The 25,272-nt window shown below is 41.9% G+C and overlaps 1 protein-coding gene across 3 annotated transcripts in view; it reads left to right on the forward strand.

Moving 5' to 3' along the window:
- tanc1b (tetratricopeptide repeat, ankyrin repeat and coiled-coil containing 1b) overlaps positions 1 to 25,272 on the forward strand; it is a 242,488-nt gene that overhangs the window by 77,926 nt on the left and 139,290 nt on the right. For 2 of the 3 annotated variants that reach the window (XM_057852771.1, XM_057852772.1), the window contains exon 4: positions 5,922 to 6,026. In XM_057852771.1, the coding sequence (XP_057708754.1) occupies positions 5,922 to 6,026 (105 nt within the window). Of the gene's footprint in view, positions 1 to 5,921; positions 6,027 to 8,564; positions 23,447 to 25,272 lie in introns of those variants that run through there. The other variant, XM_057852774.1, reaches the window with a different exon arrangement.

The following is a 25,272-nucleotide window of genomic DNA, read 5'->3' on the forward strand; positions in this document are numbered from 1 at the left end:
TGTGTGCTAACAAGCAAGACGACAGCAGCTCTCCCTCCAAAGCTCCCTAAGGCTATGAGAACGCTGCTACTCATCTTGTGTTTCATGTTGCATATCCATAGATGGCACTGTGCGCCTAACTAGCACATGGTCTGCTTTTGAGTCTTCTACTCACACAGCTGTAGCCTCCCCTTTCTACCCCTAACCGTCCCCCCCCTCCATCTCCGCTGTAGTGATATCAGCTCTGGTTCAAGGGGTTTGTTTTATCTGATTCCAAGGATGCTTTTTGGAGAGGAAGGGAGGGAAAGAGCAGTATTTGTTGTGGTATTAGGAAATGGCTCTCATCACCATCTTGCCTTATCTCTGTCTGGGTTACATATAGAGTACAGCCATTCCATTGAGAAGAAGATTTTAATTCAATGACTTCCAGAATATTTTTTTCTTTTAGTTGTTGCCTGTCCTCTGGATCAAAGATTGTTGAGCTTTTTCATAGCTGCAGGAGATTCTCACAAGTTGTTTGATCATGTTGTATTTAGTCTCGCTTTCTTGCTGAGTTTCCAGTGAGTGTAAAAACCGAATCTTAATCACAATTTACTAATACTTGCCACTAGAGGTGTGCGAAATTTCCGATTCTTAGATTATTCGCGATTTGGCCGTGGAAGATTCGAGAACGATTCACAAACATCCAAATTCCGATTATTGAAATACGTCAAGTAAAGCGAAAGTAAAACACACTCAGCGCGCCGCGCGGTGTTCGAGACGCAATGAGGAACGGTGCGAGAGTAGCTAAACATCATGCTTGTCATTACCCGACCCCTCGGGTAATGCCAATTCTCAACTCACGGCTCTAGCTCAACTCATGCCGCGAGATAAAAAAACAACAACATACCTGACTGCTGCCGAAAGCTGCTACAAAGTACGTCCACATAATGTTAAGGTAGATATCATATTTATATAGGACTAGATGCAAAATAGACTCGGTGGCGATAGCAGCACATGTAGAGAAAGCTAGATGCGGGCGTTAGTAAACGGCCGCCATCCTAAAGCAGTAGACTTCCCTGCAAGGCTGTTGTAGCGAACCTTCCAAGCGAACCTAATTAACTTTTTATCTAAAATACTCCTAAATCGGTAAAATATTGACTTGAATCTATCTTTAAAATAGTTTTAAAACTTTCACATGTCGGAAGTAGACAAAAGGGAAATTATGGAATAACAGGAGCAATTTTAACAACTTTAACGGTTGATTGACAACATTAAATTAATTGAATGTAGTTTAAAGCTGCTGATACAGAATGGGGATTTGCGTATATTATTTATTTTTTTAACGGTTAACTTGATACTGAAATAGTCGTTTATTTAAGCCTGCGAGGCTTTTTTTTTTTTTTTTTTTTTACAGTTTTTGTAACTAATGTACAAAACATTAGCAGCTAATAGCGGGGGGGGGGGGGGGGGGGTGTCATCAACAATCGATTTATAATCGAATCGTAGCCTCTGAATCGTAATCGTAATCGAATGGTTAGGTGCCCAAAGATTCCCACCTCTACTTGCCAACATATAAGCAAATTAGCATTATTGTTAAGGTAAAATTATTAAATAAATGTGTGATATAAAATAGCACGACATATACTGCTCATTAATTACTATTACCGTATTGGCCTGAATATAAGATGACCCCCTCTTTTTCAAGACTCAAGTTTGAAAAAAGACTTTTTGAACACCAAATTAATTTTCATACAGAAAATAATTACAGTACATCTGACACATGATTATAACAATATATTTGAGAGAAAAAGCATGTTATTTTGCCTCATTCAAATCTTAATATCTGAAGATTTAAATATGTAAACCAAAGTGCAATCACATTCGTAAATGAATGGCTTCTGGTTTTTGAAATGTAAATAAACCACTCTATTGTGACAAAACAACAAAATTGCAATAATTGCATTAACCATCAAAGTGAAGTCTAACTGTAAGTGTAGTCTTGAAACAAATCTGAATAAGGAAAAACATTGCAATAAAATAATGCAAACTGGTTAAACTTGAGAGTAGCTGAGATCTGTCATGACAGAACATCGCTTCAATGATATCTGGCGCCATCTAGCATCGTGAATGGGTATAATGTCTAGACTCAGAATATAAGACGACCCCCACTTTTTCAGTCTTATTTCAATGCAAAAAACACTTTCTTATATTCTGGCCAATACGGTACTTAGGAGGGTGGTGGATGAGCCAGAGCATATTCCAGCTGACTATTTGTAAGGAGTACGATAAAACCTAAACTGGTTGCCAGCCAATAAACTATACACACACACACACATTAATTCCCAATTTAGGCTCTTCAACCAAAGCTGTTTTTAAAAAGGAAGGTTTAAAAAAATTTTTTTTTTTTTTTTTCTATGCTGGCATGCTAACTAAGACTCTTGATTAGCCTTATCGGAAGGTAGTTTATGTTGAGTATGTCATTACTGAATATAGTTGCTTTGTGCACATTCTACATATATGTCGTATGGTTCTCTCCAATTTAGGTGCTTTGCTAATTTTTGTCGATGTTCAGACCGTAGCTTGAAGTCACCAATACAAGATAGTTTTGCTTGGTGTAATTCGAGTGGGATTCTTTCATGAGTCTTAACAAGCAAAATCGCATGGAATCTGTTATTTTCAAATCCAATTTCAGCTAATTTCATATCAAAATTCATGGATTCGATGATGACATCAATTTGTATTTCTCAGCAACAGTGTGAAATAGCAAGTGGAAAGCATAGAGTTGAAGGAGGTGTGCAGTGGAGGGACAGCAAAGTGCTACAGCTAATAAGTATTTGAGAGGCGTGAAACAATTCAAAGGCGACTTACAGGGATCTGACCGTGACGGCTGGCTTTTCTTTCTTTCCGACTCGAGGCTTGCTTGACCGTAATTGTAAAAACGGAAAAATAAAGAACCTTAAAGTCAGATTTAAGGATGCCAACGACTTCTTAAAAAGGTACATTCTCTTAAGTAAGACTTTTTAGGGGAATTTGTTTATGTAATTTCCATACATTTCAATGCAAAGGTAAATGAGGAATAAATTCAACGCGTATTCAAGGCACTACTGTGATCAAATAACCTGGCACGCTAGATTGATTGTTCCATATATCTGCAACGAATGTATTATGCATATCAACCTGACAAAGATCCAGTTGAGACATTTTTAATGGGAGGAACCTTCAAAAAATATAAGGCTGCACTCATCACCGACTAATACTGTACTTATTAAGCCACAGTATGACGTATTGGTCAACAAAGCTATTATTGACTTTCTTTGCTCTTCTTTCGATGAGAAAATTAAGTGTATTTGCGACAAAACTTTGGAAATAGACCTACAGTGGTATTAAAAAATATCTGAACCTTTTGGAAATTCTCACATTTCTGCATAAAATCACCATCAAATATGATCTGATCTTTGTCAAAATCACACAGATGTAAAAACAGTGTCTGCTTTAACTAAAACCACCCAAAAATTTATAGGTTTTCATATTTTAATGAGGATAGCATACAAACAATGACAGAAGAGGAAAAATAAATAAGTGAACCCCCTGCCTAAGGAAACTTAAAGAGCAATTGAAAACAATTTTTACCAAAAATTTAAGTCACGTGTGTGCTCAATCACTCAGGAGTGGTTTAAAGCTACCCTGCCCACTATAAAACACACACCTGGTAAGAATTGTCTTGATGAGAAGCATTGTCTGATGCGCATTATGGCTCGGTCTAAAGAGCTGTCTGAAGACCTGCGATCGAGGATTGTTGATCTCTATAAAGCTGGGAAAAGATACAAAACCGTCTCTGAAAGTCTGGATGTTCATCAGTCGACAGTCAGAGAAGTTGTCTACAAATGGAGAGAGTTTGGCACTATTATTTCTCTCCCAGGGCATGGCCGTCCACCAAAGATGACGCCAACAGTTCAGCGCAGAATACTCAGAGAGGTAAAAAAGAACCCTAGAGTAATTGCTAAAGATTTACAGATATCACTGGCACAGTCCAATATCTCTGTGCACACACCAACTATATGTAAAACTATGGCCAAGAATTGTGTTTATGGGAGGACTCCACAGAGGAAGCCACTAATGTCTAAAAAAAACATTGTTGCTCGTTAAATGTTCGCAAAAAGGCACTTGGACTTGTGGACTGATAAAACCAAAGTTGAATTGTTTGGGAGTAACACACAACGTCATTTGTGCAGGAAAAATGGAACAGCTCACCAACATCAACACCTCATCCCCACCGTGAAGCATGGTGGAGGGAGCATCGTGATTTGGGGCTGTTTTGCTGCCTCAGGGCCTGGAAAACTTGCAATCATTAATGGAAGAATGAATTCAAAAGTTCATCAGGATGTTTTGCAGAAAAACATGAGGCTGTCTGTCAGACAGTTGAAAATAAAAAGAGGATGGATGCTGCAACAAGACAATGATCCAAAACACAAAAGTAAATCAACTTCAGAATGGTTTCAGAAGAACAAAATACAGGTTCTTCAGTGGTCAAGTCAAAGTCCAGACTTGAACCCCATTGAGATGCTGTGGCATGACCTAAAGACAGTGATTCATGCCATACATCCCAGGAATCCGACTGAACTACAGCAGTTTTGTAGAGAAGAATGGGCCAAAATTAGCCCTGATCGATGTGCCAGACTGATCTGCAGGTACAGGAAGTCTTTGGTTGAAGTTATTGCTGCCAAAGGGGTGGCCACAAAGCTTTAATGTGATGGTTCACTTAGTTATTTTTCCCTCTTCTGTCAATGTTTGCATACTATCCTCATTAAATTATGAAAACCTATAAATGTTTGTGTGGTTTAGTTAAAGCAGACACTGTTTTTTCATCTGTGTGATTTTGACAAAGATCAGATCACAAGTGATGATTTTATGCAGAAATGTGAGAAATTCCAAAAGGTTCAGATACTTTTTCATACCACTGTATCTACTAAAACGGTTTTGCACTCCGCCATTGTATTCAAGCAGATTGTCGCGTTCTTGTCACCCCTACAGCTCCCACCTTTTTCTCCTGATTGGCTCGGTCATCAGATGGCCGCGGATTGGTTAAACACTTGAGGTTGTTAAGACGGTACTGTATGATGAATCAGTGATTCAGGCAGGACCATTTTTTCTTGCAAGGCTAATTATAAACAATTGCTCAAACGTGAGATGTAAAATGTATTATTGTATCACAAATTTTAGGGGCAGTTTGGAATCCTGAATTAAGAAATTATGCTCAGTCATAATGGTGTTAATGTGGATTATGCACTTTCGTGAGGTAGTGTGCGATTTTCTAATTGTGTCACGCTTCTAGCTGAGGGAATAGCGCAGTCATTTGACCTTAGCCGCTCGTTAATGACATTCCTCAAAACCCTATACGACTGTCCCACATCTCCACAACACCTGCACTTGAATCATTTCAAATGTATCCTCGCAGCAATGGGAGGGCATACTTTAGTAGGGTTGCTCAAAGAAAAATGCTCGTCTGTTTGTTGTTCCTCACATCCCCAGCAGTGCATGTGTGTTCAATCTCTTCTACTGTATAAGAAGAAAATCGCTAAGAGGCTAATTGCTGTGGTTTCCTGTTGCCGGTTAAATTCCCAGAGCTGGCTTGCACTTTGTTACTGGTAGTCTATGGCCACGCAGACAATTTCTGGGTTTGTCAGACAGAACCAAGATATCGACGCTGGTGTGTGTACGTGTATGTGCGCGTGTTTGATGGTTTTTGTTAGGACCGGAGTATTGCTAAGCCAGTCCGGCTGAGACACCACCACCTCTCATCCCATCTGGAACATGTTAATTCAGCAATAACCCTCTCTCTCTCTCTTCTCTCTCTTCTCTCTCTCTGACTCCTACTTGTGTTGGCTTCTCTTTTTCCTGTCTCTCCTGCCCTCTTGTTCACTCCCTCACTCGCGCTCTATCTCTTGGATTCACGGTGGCAGGTCCAGTCAGGAAGCCCAAGTACGTGGAGAGTCCTCGCGTACCCTCCGATGCCATCGTGTCAGCTCTAAGGAAGGTGGGCGATAACAAGGAGTCAACCCGCAATGGTAAGTTTGGCTTTTCTTGCATTCACTATTGTTATTTTTCCTTTTTTGGAATGATAATAAAAAAAAAACCACTAGAAACTTAACACTAAAATGACTTTGATCCTCATTCTGCAGTACATACTCTTTGTCCCCAAAGCTAAAGTGGGTGCTTTTGAGTGTCAGTGGTGCAGTGTTTGAGTCTCCAAAATGCAAGGACTGTATCAGTTCCAACCTGAGTGGTCCTTCAGAACTACCACAGCGTCTGAGCCCAGTCTTGTCATGCAACCCCTTATACAAACACAAGGGTGCCGTGTTTATTTGAAAGTGTGTGTTTGTATTACACAGGATTCCATTTTCCTGTGAGCGGCGGGGATGCGTTGTCTCACTCACACTGTCATGACTTCAGTACCTCTAATTTCTCAGTAATTGTGCGTGCACATGTGGTTTTGTTTCCACATTTTTTGTGTGAGGTAATACTTTATGGTTTCAGTTGGGCTCCAAAGTTGAACGCAATGTGGAAGGTGATGCTGGTTGACTACTTAGCAACTGCAAAACAAATACAGTAGCCCCTCGCTTTTCAAAGAAAACCCGCAGAGAAATGATCATATTGAAAAATAATACCACTGCAAAAGACGCATGTGCAAAACATTATATATTTACGTCCACTTGGGGTCACCATTCTTGTGTTCTTCACTGTAGTATCTGGGAATCCAAATGTATGTGGCCTTAAGTGTTCCAAGTTAACCGACATCAGTTGTGGCCATCTAGCTAATGTAAGAATGTGCTTGTTCAGTATTTATTTAGTTTCCATTTGCAAATTTCCATTTTGCAGTGAAGTGATTAAAAGTACAATGGAAGTTGTGTCTTCCTCTAACCCAGTACTTCTCAAATGGTGGGGGGCGCCCCCCCAGGGGGGCGCAGAGCGATGCCAGGGGGGGCGCGAGTGACCTCGGGGAACATGCTTTTTTTTTTTTTTTTTTTTTGCCGTACTAGAATAAAGTGTACTTGCACATCCACTCCGTGGGTGGCAGTGGCGCTCTCATTTTCAAAGTGCGTGCAGTATTTTTGAAGTAAGCAAGAGCACACGGAAGAGACTCATGCAGAGCTGGACTCACGCAGCGACCCACTGTCTTCTTCGGTTCTCACGTGTCCGGCCGAGAAGTGCCGTTTTCGGCTTGGGATCGTCACGACCAGCGCCCTCACCTACGGTTCTCCCTCGGCCGCCGAGAATGCGCTTTTTTCGGGCCGTTTGCCTTTGACTTTTAATATAGTGGGAAATGAGGAAAGACCACTGTTTACTGAGTCTAAAAATGATTATAGCGGAGAAGCCAAATCAGTTAAGACGCCACTTAAAGACATTAGACCTCAATCTCATTGATAAGCCGCTTGATTGTTTTTCAGCGAAAATGTGCCGAATATTGCCAATTGTCACAATCGTCCCGCTTTGTCAGTGTTATATCAGTAAACCAGTGAGCACTGTGGTGAATCAGCGAAAATAAAAACTTTCCTTCTGTCCAGAGACCTTTTTCCCCCCTTCTATTCAGTTTTGTTTTTTTTTCGGTCAAATTTTTTGGCATGTTGTCCTGAAGAGTAAATGTTTCTAATCAATTTGAATTTGTTATTATTTACTGATTTTATTACATTTTATTTTTCAGTATCAAATGGTCAAAAATGTACCTTGAGTGTATTTTTACAGTTTGGATGTGACTTTTTTTTTTTTTTTTTTTAACTTCAGGCAAATTGATGCGCATTAAGTCTTTTCTGTTACAAGCAACACAATGTTAAAAAAGTTATACTTTATTATAAGTTGATCTATGTTACTTTTTTTCTTTAATAGAAAAAAAAGGACACAATGTTAGGCTGAGGCGTACTTATAATAGTAATATAGACGAATGATACTATTTACAGTGGCGGCAGAGAGTTGGGGGGGGCGCGAAACATTTACGTCTTCCTTGGGGGGGCGTAACAGAAAATAATTGAGAAGCACTGCTCTAACCTCAGTTGAAGGCTCTTGATCAAATGAAAAGTGGAGTATGAAAAAGAAAATGGGTGTGTCTGTTAGTGTGGATGAATTCAGCTAGGTTAATAACGGTTTAAATTAGATGAAACTAAGTATTTGTGTGACATAAGGCCTGTCATAGGGCAACCAAAATGATTTGCTGTATGACAGGCATGATGTGACTAGTGTGAGCAGATCTTGTCAGAGCATCAAACAGTTACAGTTTACATTCGATTTGTCTGGTGGGCCAAGTAATAAAGAATAGCAAAGAGCATAGGTGAAAGTGATGGAGGTAACGCATAACCCTTTAACACCGAACGTGTCGGCGGTGACACGTTTACGCATATCATCTTTGAAGTAGGGCTGTCAAACGATTAACATTTTTAATGGAGTTAATCACAGCTTAAAAATGAATTAATTGTAATTAAGCGCAATTCAAACCATCTATAAAATATGCCATATTTTTCTGTAAATTATTGTTGGAATGGAAAGATAAGACACAAGACCGATATATACTGTCATGTTTATGTGCCTTCTCAGTTCTTTTCTTTCCTTTCCAGCACATTATGCAGCTGGATGGGCGGGGCTGTGCTGCACACCTGTGGCACATTTGGAGCGCTCATTATTTAAGGACTCCTGTCACCGTCTGCGAGTGTCGGACTATTGCATTTGCTTGTTACCTGCTTTGCTTACCGCTGTGTGCTCATCGTCACCCTTGGTGCTTCCCGACATTCTTCGATCGTGTTCTGGTTTGATCTCATTTACCTTTGTGTTTTATTGGGATTTTGTAATTATAATTTTGTACTGTTATATTCACGCCATTTTGGCGTGCTCTCTCAGTTGTATTTTCTTACTCGCGTTTTCTAGCGTGCTCTCTCAGTTGTATTTTCTGACCCGCGTTTTCTAGCGTGCTCTCTGTTGTATTTTCTTACCCGCGTTACTTAGCGTGCTCTCTCAGTTGTATTTTCTTACTCGCGTTACTTTGGCGTGCTCCCTTTGTTCTCGTTTTTTGTAATAAATACTTCTAATTTCAAAGTCTGTGTTTGGATCCATATTGTAACATAACAGAATAGTCCGACCATGGATCCCACAGATTCTGAAAGTACTCGTCGTGTAATCGCCTGTCACGGTCACGTGATCAGCCAGCACGAACAGTCACTGCGTGAACTAGCAAACGCGATCGGCTCGCTAATTACACGAGTAGAAAAGATGACGTCACCTTCACAGTCTTGTGGCATAGTTGACGCTGCGGTGGCGCCCGATCAGCTCCCTCCCTCTTCGATGGGTCCGCCGGCGTCCTTTCGGGAGCCGGTGTTGCCACACCCCCATCGATATGAGGGAGAACCCGGTGCTTGCCGACAATTTTTGCACCAGTGCTCCCTTGTTTTTGACCAACAGCCATACACATTTGCGAGTGATAGCTCCCGTGTAGCATATGCCATGAGTCTCCTCGCCGGTAAAGCTGCTACGTGGGCCATGGCGGTAAGCAACTCTACACCCACGATCCGTCAGTCATACGAGACTTTTAAGACTGAGTTTATGAGGGTTTTTGACCATCCGGTTAAAGGCAAGGAGGCAGGCAGCCGCCTGCTGGATTTTTTTCAAGGCGATCTGTCTGTGGCGGACTACTCCATTCAGTTCCGCATTTTGGCCGCGGAGTGCGGTTATGGCGAAACGGCTCTGTGTGGTATTTTTCGGCGGGGGCTGTCGCCTGCTGTCAAAGATGAGTTGGCGGCCCGGGATGATTCATCGGGTCTGGAGGACCTGATTTCTCTGTCCGTGCTTTTGGACAATCGTCTGAAGGAGCGCGAGAGGGAACGAGCCATGGAGACTCGGGGACGTCGTTGGCCTTCGCCGCGGGGCGGCCCGACAGCGGACCGTGCAGATGGCTTCGTCGAGCCGTCATTTGTCTCCACGCCGACGCGGGGTCCAGGCTCGACAGGAGTGGAGCCTATGCGACTCGGTGGCGGTCGTCTTTCTGCAGCGGAGCGACGGAGACGGATGACAACGGGTTTGTGTCTGTACTGCGGCTTGCCGGGGCACCATGTCGCCGCCTGTGACGCGATCCCTTCAGGTCGCCTCGGATCTTCGGCCGCTGGGGCTCCCCTCGCCCGAGGGGGAACGAGATTCAGGCATGACCGCAGTCCATCGAACGAGTTGCCTCGCGACAAATTAAATGAACCAATACACCCTCGAGGTGATTTGAGACTGCAACTGCCGGGAGAGGTGTCATATAGTGGGATTAATTTTAGGTTTACTGCTTTAGTTGATTCGGGGGCGGATGACTGCTTTATAGACCGAAGTGTTGTTGACGCTCTTAAATGTCCGTTGATAAAACTAGCTCGGCCTAAAAAGGTTTTAGATCTCGATGGGCGACCCCTGGCGGACGTGAGATTTATTACGCCTCCGCTCAAAACAAAGCTTTCCGGTAATCATTTTGAGATCCGTAGTTTTTTAGTGATGCCGTGCAAGTCGGCTCCAGTTGTACTTGGGCTCCCCTGGTTAAAAGTGCATAACCCTAATATTGATTGGGCCAAGACACAAGTAGTGACGTGGAGCTCATTTTGTTATGCGCACTGCTTACGTTCTGCATGTTTACTTCCTGGTCAAACGCAGGCGGCCATCGAGCCGGTCAATTTGGAGAATGTTCCGGCCGAATATCATGACCTCCAGCACGTTTTTAGCGAAGAGCGTGCCAAGACCCTGCCACCGCACCGTCCGTACGACTGTGCAATTGAATTATTGCCTAATGCCGCGTTGCCTAGCTCTAGATTATACCAGGTCTCTAAACCGGAACAAGAGGCAATGAGGGAATACATCTCCTCTTCCTTGGCTGCTGGCCTTATTCGCCCGTCATCTTCTCCTTTGGGGGCGGGGTTTTTCTTCGTCGGCAAAAAAGATGGGGGTCTTAGGCCGTGTATCGACTATCGGGGTCTCAACGAGATCACTATCAAAAATAAATATCCGCTGCCGTTGTTGGATTCGGCTTTTGCTCCGTTGAAATCAGCCACAGTATTCACCAAATTAGACTTGCGCAGCGCTTACCACTTAGTCAGGATTCGTGAGGGAGACGAGTGGAAAACCGCTTTCAAAACCCCGCTCGGGCATTTCGAGTACCTGGTCATGCCTTTCGGCCTAACTAACGCACCTGCTGTTTTTCAGAGCCTCATAAATGATATATTGCGTGACATGCTAAATGTGTTCTGTTTTGTTTATTTAGATGACATTCTGATATTTTCTAGAAGCCTGCAGGAACATCACCAACATGTCCGCATGGTTCTGCAAAGACTACTAGAAAATAAACTGTTTGTCAAAGCTGAAAAGTGTGAGTTCCACCAAGGGTCAATCCAGTTTCTTGGTTTTATTGTGGAAAAAGGGCAGCTACGACCTGACCCAGCTAAAATTAAGGCAGTAGCAGAATGGCCGACTCCCACTTCACGTAAGCAATTACAAAGATTCCTTGGGTTTGCCAATTTTTATAGGCGTTTTATCCAAAATTATAGTATGAGGGCTGAGCCCCTGACCAGGCTGACCTCTAACAAACGCCCCTTTGTGTGGTCTCCAGTGGCAGAGGCCGCATTCGTAAGTCTTAAACGGTCATTCACGAGCTCGCCCGTCCTTGTCCATGCTGACCCAGATCTTCCTTTTGTGGTCGAGGTTGACGCGTCGAGTTCCGGAGTGGGGGCAATCCTGTCCCAGAGGTCTTCAGTCGACCAGAAACTGCACCCCTGTGCCTTCTACTCCCGCCGCCTCACCCCTGCCGAGGCGAATTACGATGTGGGCAACAGGGAGCTGCTCGCTATAGTCCAGGCTTTGCAGGAATGGAGGCACTGGTTGGAGGGCACAGAGGTACCGTTCCAAATACTTACCGACCACAAGAACCTGCAATACCTTCGGGCCGCCAAGCGTCTCAACTCACGCCAGGCCCGTTGGGCATTACTCCTGACGCGATTCAACTACGTGATCACTTACCGTCCAGGTTCAAGAAACGGGAAGCCCGATGCACTTTCAAGGCTTCATGAGCCAGCGGGGGAGGAGCCTTCGGAGGAGCCTGTTGTTCCTGGAAACCTGATAGTCGGCACGCTACGCTGGGAGGTCGAACGGCTTGTGGAAGAGGCCCTGCAAGGCGTTAAGGTGCCTGGAGGCTGTCCTGCTGGCAGGCTATTTGTTCCGGTTGCTCAGCGTGCAGCAGTGCTGAAGTGGAGTCACACTTCAAAGTTCGCCTGCCACCCGGGTGTGTCCCGCACATTCTTCCTACTTTCCCAAAAATTTTGGTGGCCAGGTATGAGAAAGGACGTCATGGACTATGTTTCTGCTTGCTCCGTCTGCGCTCGGGGCAAGGCAGTCCACCGTGCTCCAGCAGGACTCTTGCGTCCCTTGCCTGTTCCATCTCGCCCTTGGTCCCATGTTGCACTTGACTTCATCACTGGCCTTCCACGCTCCAGGGGTCATTCCGTCATCTTGACAGTGGTGGACAGATTCTCCAAGATGGTACACTTCGTCGCTCTCCCAAAGTTGCCTTCGGCTCTGGAAACCGCTGACTTGCTGGTAACGCACGTGTTTCGGACTCATGGCATCCCGTGTGACCTCGTCTCCGACAGGGGCCCCCAGTTTGTCTCCCGGGTTTGGGCAGCGTTCTGCAAAGCCTTGGGGGCCACGTCAAGTTTGTCTTCTGGTTACCACCCACAGTCCAACGGGCAGACTGAACGGGTCAACCAGGAGCTGGAGGCCGCCCTCCGTTGCGTCTGTCACCTGCACCCAGCTTCCTGGTCTTCACACCTCCCTTGGGTGGAGTACGCTCACAACACCCTCGTTTGCTCAGCCACCGGGAGGTCACCTTTCATGACCGCATATGGGTTCCAGCCGCCGCTATTCCCGTCTCAGGAGGCCGAGGTCGTTGTGCCATCTGTCCAGGTGCACCTGCGGAGAGCCCATAGGGTCTGGAGAGACACTAGGGCGGCACTTGTCCGCACGGCAGCCCGCAACCGTCTGATTGCTGATCGCCATAGGAGACCCGCTCCAGCTTATCGTCCGGGCCAGATGGTCTGGCTGTCGGCGCGGGATTTACGCCTTGCTGGGACTTCTAAGAAGCTAGGCCCTAGATTCGTGGGCCCTTTCGCGGTGGACTCTGTGGTGAACCCTGTCGCAGTCAGGCTGAAGCTTCCCAGCTCGATGAAGATTCACCCCGTTTTCCACGTCTCGCTGCTCAAGCCTGTCTCCACCTGTCCTCTGAACCCTCCGCCAGTGCCTCCTCCTGCTCCTCGCATAGTCGACGGTGGACCAGTGTACACGGTGCGTGTCATTCTCGATTCCAGGAAGAGGGGTAGGGGGGTGCAGTACCTGGTCGACTGGGAAGGTTATGGCCCTGAGGAACGTTCCTGGGTACCCCGCTCCTGGATTCTCGACCCGTCACTTCTGCGGGATTTCCACTCCCTCCATCCGTTGAAACCAGGTGGTCCGCCAGGGGGCGTCCGTTGAGGGGGGGGTTCTGTCATGTTTATGTGCCTTCTCAGTTCTTTTCTTTCCTTTCCAGCACATTATGCAGCTGGATGGGCGGGGCTGTGCTGCACACCTGTGGCACATTTGGAGCGCTCATTATTTAAGGACTCCTGTCACCGTCTGCGAGTGTCGGACTATTGCATTTGCTTGTTACCTGCTTTGCTTACCGCTGTGTGCTCATCGTCACCCTTGGTGCTTCCCGACATTCTTCGATCGTGTTCTGGTTTGATCTCATTTACCTTTGTGTTTTATTGGGATTTTGTAATTATAATTTTGTACTGTTATATTCACGCCATTTTGGCGTGCTCTCTCAGTTGTATTTTCTTACTCGCGTTTTCTAGCGTGCTCTCTCAGTTGTATTTTCTGACCCGCGTTTTCTAGCGTGCTCTCTGTTGTATTTTCTTACCCGCGTTACTTAGCGTGCTCTCTCAGTTGTATTTTCTTACTCGCGTTACTTTGGCGTGCTCCCTTTGTTCTCGTTTTTTGTAATAAATACTTCTAATTTCAAAGTCTGTGTTTGGATCCATATTGTAACATAACATATACATTCAACATACTGTACATAAGTACTGTATTTGTTTATTATAACAATAAGTCAACAAGATGGCATTAACATTATAAACATTCTGTTAAAGCGATCCATGGATAGAAAGATTTGTAGTTCTTAAAAGATAATGTTAGTATAAGTTATAGAAATTTTATATTAAAACCCCTCTTAATGTTTTCATTTTAATAAAATTTATAAAATGTTCAATCAAAAAAATAAACTAGTAGCTCGCCATTGTTGATGTCCATAATTACAGATTTGCACATGGTGCTGAAACCCATAAAATCAGTCGCACCCAAGTGCCAGCAGAGGGCGACAAAACACCAAAAAACACAATTAACAAATGGACATGACACTGTGCTGTCATTTTAATCTGTTTGAGCGAGGCATGTGCGTTAAATGCATCAATATTTTAACGCGATTAATTAAAAAAATTAATTACCGCCCGTTAACGCGATCATTTTGACAGCCCTACTTTGTAGCCTCATCATGCTGTAATTACGTCAACCAAGTGGCGCTGGTTGGTCTCATTTGCAAGTGCAGAAGTTGAGGTCCAAGCCCGTTTTTACTTGAAGTCAACCGACCAAGTAAAATGGGAGATAATGTCATTTGACTTTTCTGTTCATAAATAAACATTAAAACGCTGCATGGACCATGTGTTTATGTCCATATTTCCATAATTTCTGGTCCTTTTTCAAAACCGAAAGTGCCACGAAAAACTATATATCCCAGGAGCTATTGTGAGGTCACGAAGGACGGACATAATGTGAACATTTTTCATAAATTGCCTAGCAAGGCGCCACAAGGAGAGGGAGGCGAAGTAGCGAGCGACGGCCGGTTGGATTGAGCGAGCGTCTTTGACACACACGGAATGAATCGAAAACTACATTTAGGGCAAGCTAATGCATTATTTGATCAACTCGAGGAAGAAGATGGGCCGGATTTAGCATTGTTTTCTTGTGAGGAGTTGGCGAGAGTGGGCTCTGTGACGTTTTTTTGTGTTAGATATATGGCGGAAAACACAGACAACACTGAAAAAGCAGTTTCTGCTCTTGCACTCCTCTTTAACAGAAACTGCTGTATTTTAATCCAAAAAAGCTGTTGTGTTTGATAGAACAATATGTCTATATGCTGTCATAGCAGATTCATGGCGCATTTAGCCCCCGAACTATTTTCAATTTGTCCGTTTTACCCTGAAAACCCCCGTTTACAGACGTCGCGCAACCGCTTTTGTTTCAATCTAGCCATAAAACGAAGGTAATTAAATTTATTTATTATTCAAAACGTCTGTCATTCTTAGCTTAGAATCATTAATTGATGTTTAATATTTGTTTAAAAAAACCAACAACAAAAAACGACTTTAATAAATTATTCACTCGCATATTTTAAACTTTTAAACAAATTACGTCACAATGGAAAAAAATGGCGTCTGTAAAAAAGTCCCGGATATCTACCTCATAACTATCGCTTAATTGTATTTTTTTGTTAGTGTTGCATTTTCTTCGATATATTAGATGATAAATAATCGATCCAAACAAAGAAAAATTGGAAGAAAAAAAAAAAACGTTTAAAAGGGTAAATATATGAAAAAGAAAATTTCAACCACTCCTTGATGTCTGTGATTTCTGCTTCCTGACCCTTGTTATATTACCATGTTTCACCCTTAAAATCCCCCAAAAATCCAGCTGTGGCCATTCACAGGCGTGTCTTGACAGTCAGTCATACATACTACATAGAGCTTCTGGATCGAAACGAGGTATTTACGCGATAATATCTCGTTAAAGTCATGGCGTCTTTAATTTTGCTCTCGCGTGCTCTCGCCTCCAGATACGTTTTTTTCTTTTTTTAATAAATGGCCTTCTGTTCAAAATTTTTCTTCCCCCAGAAAATTGAGATTTTAAGCTTTCCAATGATGTATCACACATGCATATCAGACAATTTTGAAATTCGGCCAAATCGGGGGTCTCAGAGCGGAACTTCTGTATATAACCTGTTTTGACCATAGTATGTAGAAAGAACAAAAACGCTGATGACCATACCTGCTGTTTCTGTTGAATTATCAAATATAAAACTATTCAGTGTCATTTTTTTTCTGTTGAACGTTTATCCTAACACAGGGGTCCCCAACCTTTTTTGCACCACGGACCGGTGTTATTTGGGTCTTTTTTTCACGGACCGGTGTTTTGACAAATTTTGCAACCTATCAAAAATTGCAACGATGCGGTTCTGCGCATGCGCGTAATGTTAAACATAGCCGCAAAATGCGCAAATGCAGTGATTCCAAAGTAAACACGACAAACTTTCTTGAAAGAAAGGAATATTAACTTACGTTTGATCATGGAAGGACTTGTAGAAAAGTTCTCCTCAGATACATCCTGCCATGTAAGCTGCACACAACAACTTCACACCGCTCTCACCATTAACGACTTCGCCTTGTTGTTAAACATTAATTAAGAAGCCCGCTTCACAAAGATACGATGTTGGAAATTGTAGCACGGTTTTCAATGTTCTTGTAGCGATGTCAGGATATTCCAGAATGACTTTAATCCAGAACCTCGGTAGAGTTGTTGTCTCAAACGTACGTTTAATAAGACTATTGGTACAATTGGCCCGAGCCCAATTCTTTACCATAATTTACCCTTTACCCTGAATCAACTGTTAAAATTTAAAATTGCTCCCATTATTGCATTAGTTCCCTTCTCTCTACTTTCGACATATGAAAATTTAAAAACTGTTTCATCATTTAAAGATAGATTCAAGTCAAGATTTTGCCGATTTAGAAGTATTTTAGATAAAAAGTTACTTAGGTTCGCTAGGAAGGTTCTCTACAACAGAGCCGTCCTAAAAAGTCTACTGCTTTAAGATGGCGGCTGTCTACTAACGCATTTAGTGTCTGTCATTTTGCATCTAGGTATATCTATATACAGTACATGTGATATCTACCATGTCTACCATATCTACCATAACATGCGGGCGTAGTTTGTAGCCTATCGGCTACAACATGTATTATTGGAGCTACCTAGCATCGCGTTTGCTCGGCGTCACAACTTTCTTGCCTCCTCCCTACTCCTGCTCTGCTCTGTCGTCTCGGTGAGTCCGTCTCCCTCAGACTTTTCGACCAATATAGTAAAGCATAGTAACGCATGTCTTTCCGTCCTCAGTAACGGTAACGGCGTTGCCAAGATGAGAAAAGTAATTAATTAGATTACCCACTACTGAAAAAAATAACGCCGTTAGTAACGCCGTTATATTGTAACGCCGTTATTAACAACACTGGCTGCGCCCGCGGCCTAGCAATACGTTATTATCGAGGACAAGCGCACATAGATATATTATATACACAAAGAAGATGTACTGCTAGCAGTCCAATCAATGGATTTCTATGACGACATTCTAATCTATCCTGTAGTGTTATATCTAGAGTAGACAGGGATATTGGTGTGTTCAGGAGGGGCACAGGGTTAATTCTGCCCAGAATACGGTCGTTGTTAAGTTATTATTTCTGTGCGACCCGGTAGCAAATGCGCCATGGACCGGTACCGGTCCGCGGCCCGGCAGATGGGGACCCCTGTCCAAACAAGTTGAATAAATATTATCAAGCTTCAAAACGTTTCGTTGGGCATGCTTGGTTGTCAATGGGACATCAATATTACAAATTTTGACCCAAAAAATTGGGATTGGGACCAAAATGTTGATTATAATTGGTCAGTGAAGAAAACAACAGTTTGGACATGAAGGTTATGGCGTGCTGAGAAAAGGGACCCAACCAGGTCATTGTGAACATGTTTTTTTCTTGGAAATATAAAGGCAACATCAAAGGCATGCAAATTCGGACAAAACAGGCTCAGGTGTTAAAGGGTTAAAACTGAGATGACGGGGTGCTACATAGGTTGAAATCCTGCAATAGCTTAGAAAAAAAGACTCAAATATGAAAGATTCATATCCCGAAATTACGGATAGAAAACATTATAACTAACCACAAGTTCATGATACTATCCTTCCAACCAATTTTGGAACATTTATTTGTGTGCTTGATCAACAACTGTGTTTGAAGTAATGTGCTGTAATGATGTTGTAATTATACCTAAAGAATGCTCACATATTGCAGGTAAATGCGGAGATGCCGGTAATGTTATCTTAAAGAACAGTGCAGCATAGAAAGTGGTTGCACATGGTGCATTCTCACAGACAGGGGCGACTGTTACCAAAGCACGAGGGGTGTGTCTTGACATTCAGCTGAGTTCAGAGCATTGTTTAGGCTCAGAGTGGGCTATCAGGAGATAGTGGAGGCTGGATAAATGTTACCTCATGACAGCTGCGTGGTGTTTTGCTGACACTCTTAAGGGAGTTCATTTATGTCAGCTCCAGACTTTCATTTCATGGAAATATGGAGATATTTAATTGGCATTTGGTAAGTCACTGCACAGTGATTTTTTTAATGTGCCTTTTTATTATTCGTTTGGCGGTTTTAGCTTCACTCCTTTTGGTCATTTGAATTTCGACAAAATGGTTATGGTTTTCAAGTGTATATGTTCTGTATGTTCTGCTGGCTGAGTTAGTGTGTTGGCACACTTTGTCTCACTTTAAAGTTTTACTCAAATTAAAAAATGGATTTTTCCACAAATGTTGCAGTGGAATTACCTTTTTAATTGTGCAGCCCTTGGGGGATTTCAATTTAGAGGTTCTACTTTACTGACTTACAGTAAGTCACAGAACTGAAGAAAGGTCAGCAAGCTACCTGTGTCCTATTAACGCGGCCACCTGCAGTTGTTAAATAAGCGGACCCCCCTCGCAAAACTAGTTTACTGCTGGGAAATTACAATAGCGAGGTAACTTATGCTACTTTTTATGCGCAATGGAGTACTATATAAAAGCTAATGATGTTGAATTGCAACAGCCCAGCTGTAATATGAGATTCTGTGCTCTGTGATTGAGGCGCATAATCGCATTTTTTTAATCATTTGTGGACCAAATTGAAAAAATTGAATGATATTTTTTGAAAATCATGATTATTGTTTTATGGAACATTATGCACTATTGTTGTAGAAAACAGTTTTGGGAGGAATACACACAGGTCTGCTAATTGTTTAGAATTTCCTACTAAATTCTTGTTTTAAAAAAAAAAATCAGGCAAGGACAAAACACACAAACATCCTTTCCAGAAGACGCTCAAGCATTCCAACAATTCCGTTTCCCTTCCTACTACCACGGAATGCCAGGTATTGGCATTGTTGATTTTACAAAAGCGAAAACATTGTAAATTCTTCAAAATTTTGCAGCATGAGCTCTTAGAAGAGTGAAGGTCTTTTTGCTCTGTTGTCAAACTTGCATTACAAATGCTTGTAGCAGAGGCTTTGTAGAAGATATTAAAAGATCTAGAATGGAATGGACGATGTCTTTTTGACCTCTTGTCATGCAGAGGGCTTATTGTGTATCTTATATTTATTCCCGGCCACACTCATGTATGATTACAGCTTATGTGTGGAGTTTAAATGCATTTTCTGTGTTTCACTCTGGTCAAGTTTCCAATTGTTGTTGGAACATGTTTGACCTGCAGTAAAGTTGACTCACATAGCTATGTCTTTGACAAGGGATCGGGTTTCTTTAGTATGCGTGCAAGTATGTGTGAATGCACTTTTTAATTTTAGGTATGCACCTCCGAGTACATTTACGGCCGTTTATATGGGTGTCTTCGGGTATGAGGGGACCTGAGTGGATTTGTAACAAGGGGGTCAACTGTCCTCGTACACTCTCAGCTGTGCTCTCGCAGCACTGTCTCCGTCAATCAACTCTGGTCCCTGCAATCAATGCGCTCTCCCACAGCATATTATTTAAAAGCCTGCATGGAGATATGGACTTAGCACCTGTTTCTTGATGGGAAAAGACAAGTTTGTTTTGTAAAACAGTAATCGTTATTTTCATTTCAAGTTGAAGACTTTAGGCATTGTCAAGTATCGGCAGTAAGCAGTCAATTATTAAGTGATATTGGTGTATCCCTTAAGACGCAACGACTTGGTTTAGTACAGTGCTTCTAAATCATTTTCTGGTATGACCCCCCCCCCCCCACACCCAATGACATAAATGTTTTTGCACCCCACCAAACTCTCTTTAAATAGTATCATTTGTCGATAAATTTACTATTATAAGTACACATCTGCCTAACATTGTGTCCTTTTTTTCTATTAAAGATAAAAAGTATCATAGATCAACTTATAATAAAGTATAACATCATTAACATTGTTTTGTTTGTAACCGAAAAGACTTGAAGCGCATCAATTTGCCTGAATTAAAAAAAAAAAAAAAAAAAAAAAAGTCACATCCAAACTGTAAAAATGCTTAAGGAACATTTTTGACCATTTGATACTGAAAAATAAAATGTAATAAAATCAATACATAATAATAAATTCAAATTGATTAGCAACATTCACTCATGAGGACAATATGCCAAAAAATTGACCGAAAAAACAAAACTAAATAGAAGAAAAACAACAGTGTCATTGGCCGGAGGGATGGTTTTTATTTTTGCTGCTCGCAGTAGCACCTCCTTTGCAATGTTTGCAATGGTGTGGGGTTATTTTGCACTGAGCATGCTAACAGTGCTAACTGCTTTACTGATGTAACACTGACAAAGCGGGACGATTGTTGTCAATATTCGGCACGTTTTTGCTGAAAAACAATTAAGCGTCTTATCAATGAGATTGGGGTCTCATGTCTTTAAGTGACGTCTTAATTGATTTGGTTCCCGCTTTCCGTTACAATCATTTTTAGATAAAGTAAACAAAGTAATCTTTCCTCGTCTCCCACTGTATTAAAAGTCAAAGCCAAATGACCCGAAAACAGCACGTTCTCAGCGGCCGTGGGAGAGTCGGAGTTGAGGGCGGTCGTCGTGACGATCCCAAGCCAAAATTGGCACTTCTCGGATGGACAAGTGAGAACCAGAAAAGACAGTGGGTCGCAGCGTTAGCCTAGCCGGAAAACGGCGCACAGCTCTCCATATCGCTTTGCTGTGTGCTCTTACTTGGTTCAAAAATACTGCGCACACTCTGAAAACACTCTGAGAGCGCTACTGCCACCCACTGAGTGGATGTGCAACTTAAGTACACTATATTCTAGTACGGCAAAAAACAGTATGTTCCCCGAGGTCTCATGAGCCACCCCTGGCATCGCTGTGCGCCCCCCTGGGGCCCCACAATTTGAGAAGTACTGGTTTAGTAACACTTCCGTATGCTCTATATGCATTGATTTAGTTCCATAGATTGCTGATCTACCATTGATTACACTCATCCCCTGCATCCCTGACAGTCTCCATAGAAACAGAACAATGTAATATTTTTGATAAATGTCTTTGTATTGGATTCCATGAGCTTGTAGTGGCTATTATATGTAAGAAAAAGGGAAATCAATGGCAACTGTTGATTACAATTCTAATTTGACAACCTGTGTCATACAGTGCTCTGGCAATGTGCTTATGTTTGACTGATTCATATTTTTCCCTACTGATAGATTTCTTTTTCTATTTGGATCAGTTCATGCATTAAGGAGCTGCACACGCCAATTATAAATCAACAATCATTGTTACTTCTTAGAACAACTTATAATCAGCCTTAATGCTATATCTAGTATTCTGGACTGGATTTGGTATATTTATGACTGAGTAGATGAATGCGCTGTAATATCTTTTGGCCCTATTCGTTAATTCATGTTCGATAGTTGGCTGCATGTTCGATCACTTTGTTAAGGTTCAATTATCTGTGCTGCTTATTTCATGGAACCAAACAGCACTCAAAACTTAACGAAGCTATTTATATGTACAGTGGTGCCTTGAGATTGAGTGACCTGACTTTTTTTTCCAAGAAAAGAGGTTCTGCTTATATTTTTTCCCTTTCCTTTGAATTTTGAGCAGAAATTTAAAATGTGAATGGGTTGCAGTAAACTCAACATACTTCACAACAAGCAATGGAAACTACAGTGTCACTGAGTTTTAACCTGTAAATTGACTGATATTTGAATGCAACAGTGAAACAACACAGTACAGTGGTACCTCGACATACGATCGCTTTCGACACACAATCTTTTCGACATCCGACGTAAAATTAGACTCACCATTTGTTTCTACATCCGACGACATGCTCGAAATACAACGATTTATGACGCCGCCACAATTTCTTTGTTTTGCCGGAAGACTGACACACGGTGGATTTTCTTGTGAGAGAAAACACGGGTTCCAAGGTTAGTGCAGGTGGTGTAAAAGGAAAAAGGTGAAATTTACCATTGAAATGAAGATGGAAATGATAGAAAAATATGAGCGTGGTGTGCGCATCAGTGAACTGGCCCCACAATACATAAAATAAAATGTCACTGATCTCGACGGTCCTACCTTTGTTGCTAGCTTCGTCGTGTTTCTAATCATTTGTTCCATCAACTTGTGCAACACAACACGCCTACTGTCCGCCGCAGTTGAAGCCAGCAACAAAACATTGAAAGAGAAAGTAAAATCTCTACCGTACTCTCTATCTCACTGTCATGTCAGCCACGCAGTGCGTTCAGGTACAGGACACAAAAAATGTTGGACACATTAGAACCCGAATTGTTATATTATTACAGGATTTATTAATATTATAATTAGAAGCGTGCAAAATTTCCGATTTTTAGATTATTCGCGATTCGGCCGTGGAAAATTCGAGAACGATTCACAAACATCCAAATTCCGATTATTCAATTATACCAGGTAAAGCGGAACTAAAACACAGTCAGCGCGGTCTTCAGGACGCAATGACGAATGGACCGAGAGTAAATATCATGTTCAAGTCATGCCGCTAGATAAAAAAACAATAATACCTGACTGCGGCCGACAGCTGCTACAAACAACGCCCAGTTGCTAGTTGCTACAAACATACCGCCACATAATGCTACGGTGGATATCACATTTATATGGAACTAGATGCGAAATAACAGACGACGGTGGCATTAGAACATGTATAGAGAACTAGATTAAAAAATGACAGACTTGCTGGTGTTAGTAAACAGCAGTCATCTTAAAGCAGTAGACTTCTCTGGAAAGCTCTCTAGTAGCGGACCTAACTTTATATCTATAATACTACTGAATCGGCAAAATCTTGACTTAAATCTATCTTTAAATGATGTAAGTGTTTTAAAACTTTCGTATGTCGAAAGTAGACAGAAGGGAAATAATGGAATAATTGGAGAAATTTTAACAACTTTAACGGTTGATTCACAACATTAAATTAATTGAATGTAGTTTAAAGCTGTTGATACGGAATGGGGACTTGTGTATTTTATTTACTGTTTTGAACTGTTAACTTGATACTGAAATAGTACTTTGGTTTAGCCTGAAAGGATTTTTGAACAATTTTGGAACAAATGTACACAATATTAAAAGCGTGGGGGGGAAGGGGGGGGTTACATCAATAATCGATTTATAATTGAATCGTAGCCTATGAATCGTAATCGAATCATTAGGTGCCCCAAGATTCCCATGTTTAATTCCAATATTATTCCGATTTTTATTTCTAGTTTAATTGCTTTGCTATGTGTAATTTCCATTTGTAATAGTACCAGCAGTATTTATTAAGGATTTAGTGTAGCTTTTCGGGCTGTGGAACTAAAAGATGGAATTATAATGTATTCGTATGGGAAAAATCCTGCTGGACTTACGACCATTTCGACTTACAAACACGGGTCACGGATCAAATTAAATTCGTATTTAGTGGTACTACTGTATACAGAAAACATAAGAATACTTACAGGAACACTTTTAAAACAATCACTTTGAGGAAACAAACAAACAAACAAAAAAAGGTTTGTCGACCCATTAACATTGCATTGTTAAATAATTTGGAAAAATAACTACACATTACTATCGATTTGTGAACAAAATGACCAAATGTTCTATTGAAATAATCCATTACAAATTATTCATTTTAATGGTGAAAAAAAAAAAAAAAAAAAGCTCATATGTCAGGGCACGTTTGCATTGGATTTGCTGAATTTAAGCTTCCATTCTTCACTGGCTAGAGCATCAGGTCTTATTTTATCCATCTTGATCTAACTTGATTACTTATATTGTAACATGTCACTGGACTCCATTTAAGAGACATTGTTTTTGCGGCAGGAGAGTGTGCAGTCATCGTTTCAGGGGGCTCATCACCCAGTACCTTTAAACTCGAACGAGGAGGCAGGATGCACGGTCTCATCAAGGTTTCATTAAAGCGGCCCCCCACTTTTGTGCTATTGAAACTCCAGCTGCTAATGAGCACCGGCTGGATTGTATTCTCAGCAGGGAGAGGTCCGAGACAGCTCTTAGAAACTAGTGTATTCCCGCTTTCCTCCCCCTTTATTCTCCATCCTTCTTCATTCTTCCGTCACTGCACTGCAAGACCGCTATTTCACACCTGCTCGTAAACGCTTTGAATTTGTTTTTTTTTTCTGTCACGCTTATAAATGCTGGAAAAACAAATTCCTTGTTTTTTCCGTCGCAAACGTTTGCTGAACTAGACTGCAGAATTAGATAATACATATGTATGTTGTTTTACCAGTCTAGACAGCCATCTTTCAGGCTGTATTGTGTTCTTGAGCCATCATAAATAAGAAAGATTGCATCTATATCCGCTAAATTCACTTTTGATTCAACCTTTATGACCAAATCTCTACATTCTATTGTGGCTAGGCAGAAAGGGAGAGCTTCAAAGGTGCTGAATGCACCCGATGTCATCTTGTAGACACTCACACGGGGTCAGTTAATAACTTGGATTCATCAAGAGGAGATGAGTTAATTAGAGCCTTTAGAGGCAATCATGCCAGGCTGATGTTTCATTAAACTTGGTGAACGACTAAGCACGGACCATTTCCTGGAAGATATCGCTATCCTATCTGTAAATCCAGGTTCCTTTATGGTACTTTATAATGTTAATGTCGCCATTGTACTGATCAGAATCCACAATGAGATCTGAAGACTTCCCCTGTCCTTGTTGAGAGTGCAGCATTGCAATATCGCCTTCATTACAGCCGTAGGTGGTCACTTTTATTACACTCATATATTAATCTGATATATTTACAAGGCCTTGGTTCTCTACACTTTTGTTTATGGACTAATAGTAGCGCAAATGGCAATGCTCTAGAGAGATCCTATCACAGATAATGTACTTTGGTGTATCGCTGTAGTGATGAAAAGTACATTAATGAAAGAAGCATATTAACTCAAT

Source organism: Corythoichthys intestinalis, chromosome 12 (genome assembly GCF_030265065.1).
Source record: "Corythoichthys intestinalis isolate RoL2023-P3 chromosome 12, ASM3026506v1, whole genome shotgun sequence".
NCBI classification, from domain to species: Eukaryota; Metazoa; Chordata; class Actinopteri; order Syngnathiformes; family Syngnathidae; genus Corythoichthys; species Corythoichthys intestinalis.